Here is an 8,622-nt window from a genome sequence, read left to right on the forward strand (position 1 = left end):
TTTCCCCCTTCTCTTCTCTCTCTTCTCTTCTCCCCTCTCTTCTCCCCGCCCTTTGCCTGTTGGAAGCTTATGCTCTCCCTCTCAAGAGCATTAAAGCGTTGCTGTAGAAGGATCCTGTTTGTGTGCCGCGTCATTTCTTGCTGGCGGGAAGGTAGCGCGGGACATATCACATTTTCTGTATCCATTCCTCTGTTGAGGGACATCTGGGTTCTTTCCAGCTTCTGGTTATTATAAATAAGGCTGCTATGAACACACTGGAGCATGTGTCCTTATTACAAGTTGGGAAATCTTCTGGGTATATGCCCAGGAGAGGAATTGATGGATCTTCAGTTTTCTGAGGAACCACCAGACTGATTTCCAGAGTGGTTGTACAAGCTTGCAACCCCACCAACAAGAAAGGAGCATTCTCTTTCTCCACATCCTCACCAGCATCTGCTGTCACCTGAATTTTTAATCTTAGCCATTCTGACTGGTATGAGGTGGAATCTCAGGGTAGTTTTGATTTGCATTCCCCTGATGATTAAGGATGTTGAACATTTTTTGAGGTGTTTCTCCACCATTCGATATGCCTCAGTTGAGAATTCTTTGTTTAGGTCTGTACCCCACTTTTTAATAGGGTTATTTGATTTTCTGGAGTCCATCTTCCATCTTCTTGAGTTCTTTATATATATTGGATATTAGTCCCCTACCTGATTTAGGATTGTTAAAGGTCCTTTCTCAATCTCTTGGTGGCCTTTTTGTCTTATTAACAGTGTCTTTTGCCTTACAGAAGCTTTGCAAAAAAAAAAAAAAAAAAAAAAAAAAAATGGAAACTTTTAATGGAGAACTCAGGTTTGTTTTGTTTTTAATGAGAGGACATTGAGATGGCTTAGCAGGCAAAGGCACTTCGCTGTGGAGCCTGATGACTGGAGTTCAACCCCCAGGACCTGCATGGTAGAACAGAACTGAATCCCAGTAACTATCTTCTAATCTCCATACTCATGCCATGATGTAAAATGGCAGGACAAAAAGAAAATACAGGCTAGACTCAGCTGAACAGGTGTTGGTAATTACACAAATGGGCCTGGTCAGTTGTAAGGACAGCTTGTGAACACCTGTGTGCAGCACATTCTGGGTCTCATTCAGAGGCAGAGAAGGTGCTCTGACCTGCAAACAACCAATGAACCTGTGAGCTCCAGGCTCACCAGTGAATGAGAAATGGAGTTTAAGGCATGTTCTATTTCTACAAAGCAATATAGTACTTATATGACTTAACTCTTTTAAAATATAGTGACAGCATCTTGAGGGAAGGGCAGGGACAGTGTCAAGCCTTTGCAGATGGAGAGGGTACAACTCAGAGAGATCAAAGAATCACAGCAGATACATCTAGATGGATCAAGAAGCAGGCATTCTGATGTATAGTTAACAGCAGCAGGTAAAGCTGGAGGGAAACTTGCCCAGAAACCTATATGACTGCTCTTATCACATCAGCATGCCCCACCTTCCTAAGTGTATGTAACTAGTTCACACCAGTATGTGTTCAAAGTATTGGAGTCCAGTAGATCCAGCAGCTCCTATTAATGCCATTAGGATATGACTACATGCTCTGCCACAGCCAGCCAGCATCTGTGCCCAAGTCATTTGTCCTAGGGCCAGTTGCTTTCCTAAATCTATTTCATGAGTGTGTGTACACCTCTCTCTCTCTCTCATATATATATATATATATATATATATATATATATATATATATATATATATTCTTTATAAAAACCTGAGTTTAAAGGACACTAGACTTAAGGTTAAAATTTCAGATGGCATGTATATGCTGCCTCTATACTGACACTACCAGTATAGAATTTAACCTAAGTCCCAAGGGGTCTGTTCTGTACTGGGGCATCTTAATTACCCATCTTGATTATCTGTGCTTGGAGGAAGACTTTTAAAGTCATTAGGCAAGGAGTGTTTCAAATTGTGACCTTAGAGCTTGAATGAAAACAAGTCCTTTGCCTGTGTTTCCTTTTCTGCTTGCATAAGACCATATACAGTCTGGTGCCACAGCTCCAAGAGGGAAAATGGCTGGTGAGCAAAGCAGTAGTCCCCACATGCCTGGTAGCAGTGCCAAGAACTTATACACTGTGCTGTGTAAGTCCACTATGATTCAGTTCCCTCCTCCTGTCAGCTTTAGTCCCAGATGCATTCTGCTAACTGCAGCAAAGCAGAAAGTATTTCTTGTTTATACTTCCCTAAACTCTAGAGCTGGAATCCTGTGAATTAGACCAACAAGAGGCAGATTAGCAAGATTAAAGTATAAATACTTATTTAATAAAGACTCCTGTGACATGGGCAACTTCTAACAGAAATAAAGACCTGAGTCAACAGCTAAGCAGCAGTGAACTGGGCTCTTACTGAAGAGTGGAAAGTCCCCAAAATGGTGACAAAAGGAGACAGCTGAGGATGGTGAGACAGACAGCTTGGCCTACCCTGTTTTAGATTCCTCCCAGGAACCCCTGTTTTCAGAGATGAGGGCACTCCTGTTATATTATAGTATGGTCATATAACAGCTTCTGGAGAGAAGGGAAATCAAGTTTCTTCTTCAGGAATGACTGCCCTCATTCAGAAACTCTAGCCTATGGCTCTGTTTTCAGTTCACAGAAATCAGCCACCGAATCCTGTGCTCATACAACACCAACATAGATGAACTCTTCTCAGAAATTGATGTCTGCTTGGCGGTAAATCGTAGCATTCTTCAGCAGCTAGATGAAAGGTGTGGCCAGATAATCACTGAGGAGGACTGGGAGAAAATCCAAGCCCAGGTAGGCTTCAGAGCAGCTTCCTACTGCCCTCTGCAGAGTGGACTGCGGTCTGGGAGCCTTGGGGAGCTTTGCTTGGATGGGGACACCCAGGCCTTTGCTATCAGCTCAGTCCTGTACTCTGAAATGTTAACGCTCTAGTTAAATAGTGGTTGTTAGGAACAATGAAAACCCAAAAAGCCAACCCTAACGCTTCTTGCCTTCCTCCTGTACCTGCAGGAGCCTATGGAGGAAAGCAGGACTCTGCAGCAACTCGAAGCCAAGATAGAAGGAAAACTTAAATATTAAATTGGGGACTAAAAAACAGCTTAAAACATAAAATTGAAAATGTTTAAAACTTTAACAGTAACAGCCAAGTGCTTAGCAATTTTTGACTTTTGGTTTTGTTTTGTTGGTTTTTCTGTAGCCCTGGATGTTCTGGAACTCATTCTGTAGACCAGTCTTGAACTTGAGATCCACCTTCCTCTACCTCCTAAATGTTGGGATTAAAGGCCTGTACCACCATGTTTGGCCCACTTTTCCATTTTTAATTAAAAGGCACTATATATGTTATATTATTAGTGTTCAGCAGTTTTAAAGTATTTTTGTTTAATTGCGTATTATAATCTACATCTCACATCTTGACATTTAAGGTTTTCCATGGATTCATGTCTTGGGCTATAGTTCTCACTGTAGGTCTGAGTAACTGTGGAATGTGACGGGGGTGGGGAGGTTGTCACTCCTGTGACAAAGCTGTGTCTGCTTTGTGCTGCAGGCTGTTCACCATGAGATCTATGAATGTTCCATCTGCTTGACTCCACTCTCCTTTCATGGCGATGGCCGACAAGCAGCCACAGGGACCAGCAGCCAGCGTCCCAGAGAGACAGTCCTCCTGTCCTGTGCACATCTGTTCCACAATGCCTGCCTCCTGGCCTTGGAGGAGTTTTCTTTAGGAGACAATGCCCCTTTCCATGTCTGTCCTCTCTGTCGCTCCTGCTACCAAAAGAAAATTGTTGAATGGTGAATTCATGTCCAGGAAGTTAAATCTGTGACTAGAACAAGAAAGGGGTAAAGGCCACCTTGCTTTTGGATGAGCTACATGGGTTTGGGCTAGAGGACTACACTGCTGACTGTTCTTTGTAATTATATAGAGAAAATATAAATGCCTATTTAACTGTGCTCTTTATTACATTAAAAACAGCCTGTTTATTTGTTGAATTTAGTCACTTAAAATAAATGAGAAAGTGTTAGTTAAAATGTAGCTAGTGTCTGACCAACAGCAAGAAACTGACACACTTATTCAATGCATAAGAATCCTTTTATTTTTATATAATAGATATGTGTTATAAGTACTTTTAACATGTTAACTGGAAAAAAGTGATCTTCAGCATCGAAACTAGGTAAATCAACTGTTAATGATGGTGTTGCAGATTCCTATAGTCCATATATGAGAATGAAAATCTCATATATGAACCAACTGAAAATCCCTGAAGTTTTTGGTGCCAGTGCCACACACTAATGCCAGGCCCCACAAGTACTCAAGTCCCTGTCGCTTATAACCAACTATATCTCTTCATATACTTTGAAATCACCTCTGAATTATAATGCCTAGTATATTGTAAGTACTCTGTGAACAGTTGCTTTACTAAATTGCTTAGGAACTAAGAACAGGAAAAAGAAAAACGTGTGTAGTAAGTACACATTTAGTAGTTTTGTTGGCCCTTTATACTCCACATTGGAAATAGAGAGTGGCGATAGGGCCAAGACTGGTGTACTCAGTAGCTCATGAGAAGCATTGCTCAGCTGGCCCCTTGATACTGGAACAGATAAAACCCATTCAACTGCATTAGCAGTATGCTAATGGAGGCTGAGGCATCTATTCTACAGCACTTTCAAGCTCCCTGGCTCTTTCTGTCTCAAAGATCTAAGTCTCCGCCTCAGCCTTCACCAGGGAATCTGCTGTCTTTGGAGGAAGAGCATATGAAGCTGTGCTGGGAGGCAGAGCCAATGGGAGACAGTATCCAGCCTTGCAGATAGCAAGCAAAGGTGTATTCCAGGGTTCAGAACTGCTCTCTACACAATGTGAGACGTATTTTAAAACATTTTTTTAACCCAAACCTGGATCCCATCTTCAAATTAAGAACCTCCAAATGAATGAGAAGTTTAGGACTCGTTCAGCAGATAAAGGCATCTGAATCACACACATGAAAGGACTGAGAGCTGACTACTGAAAGCTGTCTTTCAGATTTTACTCATTAATGCCTGCCCCCATGTTTTTGTCGGTCTGCCTGTCTGTCTGTCTCTCCCTTCCTCCCCCTCACATATAGACAGACATTGAAAAGTTCTGTATTTTATAAAAATTTTCAGACACCTTACCTTGCAGAGCTCTCTGGTTGTTGGCAAATGCTGTGCACCGAAGTGACGGCAGCAGAGAACTCTGACCTCTCCCTGGCTTGCTCTGCCTCGGAGCTGTCAGTAATGACCAGGTAAACTGGAAATACTCAACTCGCACTGTGCTAGCGCAGGAGCTCACACGCAGCAATCTATCAATACTCACTGGAGGTACACACTGACTCACTCAGAGCCACAGCACCAAGTTTCCTTAAAACTAACCTGGGGTATCAGGGAATGCTATATGGTGTAAATAAAGATGTGGATTCGAGTTTGCGCAGGTGAGAGTGTGGGCTGCAGAAGCGACACAGCTTCTGGGACAGACCCCATTTAGAGCTCCAGACATCTGAACACCTTCCCCACCAGAGGAGAAGTGGCCGCCTGGGAGGGCTCTGACTGCCAGAGCAGGTGAGGGAGTCATCTTGTGTACCGGGTTCCTCAGAGACCAGTCTGTGCAGGTGAGTGCACATACTGCAGAGGCAACACATATTCAGGGACAGGCCATGTTTCGGGCCTTCAGCCAGGAGGCAAGTCTGAAAGTCAGACCTCTGTACACCTTCCCTGCAAGAGGAGAGCTTGCCTGCAGAGAGTAATCTAACCACTGAGACTCAGGAGAGAGCTGGACTCCCAGAACTGCTGACAGAGGCTAACAGAATCAGAGGGGGAACAAGCTCCAGCCAGAAACAACTATAACAACTAACTCCCGAGATCACCAGATGGCGAAAGGCAAACGTAGGAATCTTACTAACAGAAACCAAGACCACTCACCATCATCAGAACCCAGCACTCCCACCTCAGCCAGTCCAGGATACCCCAATACACCCGAAATGCAAGACTCAGATTTAAAATATCTCATGATGTTGGTAGAGGACTTTAAGAAGGGCATTAATAACTCACTTAAAGAAATATAGGAGAACACTGCTAAACAGGTAGGAGTCCTTAAAGGGGAAACACAAAAATCCCTTAAAGAATTATAGGAAAAGCCGGGCGTGGGGGCGCACGTCTTTAATCCCAGCACTCGGGAGGCAGAGGCAGGCAGATTTCTGAGTTCAAGGCCAGCCTGATCTACAAAGTGAGTTCCAGGACACCCTGGGCTATACAGAGAAACCTGTCTCAAGAAACCAAAAAAAAAACAAAAACAAAAACCCAGGAAAACCCAACCAAACAGGTGACAGAATTGAATAAAACCACCCAAGACCTAAAAATGGGCATAGAAACAACAAAGAAAATCCAAAGTGACACAACTCTGGAGATAGAAACCCTTGGAAAGAAATCAGGAACCATAGATTCGAGCATCAGCAACAGAATACAAGAGATGCAAGAGAGAATCTCAGGTGCAGAAGATTCCATAGAGAACATGGGTACACCAATCACAGAAAAATGCAAAATATAAAAGATCCTAACTCAAAACATCCAAGAAATCCAGGACACAATGAGAAGACCAAAGCTACGGATAATAGGAGTGGATGAGAATGAAGATTTTCAACTTAAAGGGTCAGCAAATATCTTCAACAAAATTATAGAAGAAAACTTCCCTAACCTAAAGAGAGAGATGCCCATGAACATACAAAAAGACTATAGAACTCCAAATAGACTGGACCAGGAAAATTCCTCCCGACACGTGATAATCAGAACAACAAATGCACTCAATAAAGATAGAGTATGAAAATCAGTAAGAGAAAAAGGTCAAGTAACATATAATGGCAGGCCTATTAGAATTACTCCAGATTCTCAACAGAGACTATGAAAGCCAGAAGATCCTGGACAGATGTTATACAGACCCTAAGAGAACACAAATGCCAGCCCAGGCTACTATACCCAGCAAAACTCTCAATTACCATAGATGGAGAAACCAAAGTATTCCATGACAAAACCAAATTCACACAATATATTTCTACAAATCCTGCCCTTCAACAGATAATAAAGGGAAAACACCAACACAAACGACACTCTAGAAAAAACAAGAAAGTAATCCTTCAACAAACCTAAAAGAAGACAGCCGCAAGAACAGAATCCCAACTTTAACGAAAATAACAGGAAGCAACAATTTTCTTTAATTTCTCTTAACATCAATGGACTCAATTCCCCAATAAAAAGACATAGACTAATAGACTGGCTACACAAACATAACCCAACATTTTGCTGCTTACAGGAAACCCACCTCAGGGAAAAAGACAGACACTACCGCAGAGTGAAAGGCTGGTAAACAATTTTCCAAGCAAATGGTCCGAAGAAACAAGCTGGAGTAACCATTCTAATATCGAATAAAATTGACTTCCAACCCAGTTATCAAAAAAGACAAGGAGGGGCACTTCATACTCATCAAAGGTATAATCTAAGAAGATGAACTCTCAACTCAGAATATCTATGCTCCAAATGCAAGGGCAGCTACATTCATTAAAGAAACTTTAGTAAAGCTCAAAGCACACATAGCACCTCACACAATAATAGTGAGAGACTTCANCACCCCACTCTCTTCAATGGACAGATCCTGGAAACAGAAATTAAACAGAGACACATGGAAACTAACAAAAGTTATGAAACAAATGGATTTAATAGCTATGTACAGACCATTTTATCCTAAAACAAAAGGATATACCTTCTTCTCAGCACCACATGATATTATACCTCCTCCAAAATTGACCATGTAATCGGTCACAAAACAGGCCTTGACAGATACAAAAATATTGAAATTATCCCATGCATCCTATCAGATCACCACGCACTATGGCTGATCTTCAATAACTGCATAAAAAAAAAAATAGAAAGCCAACATTCACGTGGAAAATGAACAACACTCTACTCAATCATACCTTGGTCAAGGATGAAATAAAGACTTTTTAGAGTTTAATGGAAATGAAGACACAACATACACAAACTTATGGGACACAATGAAGGCAGTCCTAAGAGGAAAACTCATAGCCCCGAGTGCCTCCAAAATGAAACTAGAGAGAGCATACACTGGCAGCCTGACAGCACACCTAGAAGCTATAGAATGGAAACAAATTCACCCAAGAAGAGTAGAAGGTAAGAAATAATCAAACCCAGGTCTGAAATCAACCAAGTGGAAACAAAAAGAACTATTCAAAGAATCAACCAAACCAGGAGCTGGTTCTTTGAGAAAATCAACAGGATAGATAAACCCTTAGACAGACTAACTAGAGGGCACAGGAACAGTATTCTAATTAACAAAATCAGAAATGAAAAAGGAGACATAACAACAGAACCCGAGGAAATCCAAAACATCATCAGATACTACTACAAAAGGCTATACTCAACAAAACTGGAAAACCTGGATGAAATGGACAACTTCCTAGGCAGATACCAGGTACAAAGTTAAATCAGGATCACATTAACGATCTAAACAGTCCCATTTCCCCTAAAGAACTAGAAGCAGTCATCAATAGTCTCCCAACCAGAAAAAGCCCAGGACCAGATGGGTTTAGTGCAGAGGTCTATCAGA

General features: G+C 41.8%; 1 protein-coding gene across 1 annotated transcript in view; it reads left to right on the forward strand.

The window, feature by feature from the left end:
- Rnf32 (ring finger protein 32) overlaps nucleotides 1-3,936 on the forward strand; it is a 31,086-nt gene extending 27,150 nt beyond the window's left edge. The window contains exons 7-8 of the mRNA XM_029535614.1: nucleotides 2,625-2,792; nucleotides 3,544-3,936. Coding sequence (XP_029391474.1) covers nucleotides 2,625-2,792; nucleotides 3,544-3,792 — 417 coding nt within the window. The 3' untranslated portion in view covers nucleotides 3,793-3,936. The remainder of the gene's footprint in view (nucleotides 1-2,624; nucleotides 2,793-3,543) is intronic.
- The last annotated feature ends 4,686 nt before the right edge of the window (nucleotides 3,937-8,622 follow it).

This window comes from Mus pahari, chromosome 2 (assembly GCF_900095145.1).
Source record: "Mus pahari chromosome 2, PAHARI_EIJ_v1.1, whole genome shotgun sequence".
In the NCBI taxonomy this organism is placed as follows: Eukaryota; Metazoa; Chordata; class Mammalia; order Rodentia; family Muridae; genus Mus; species Mus pahari.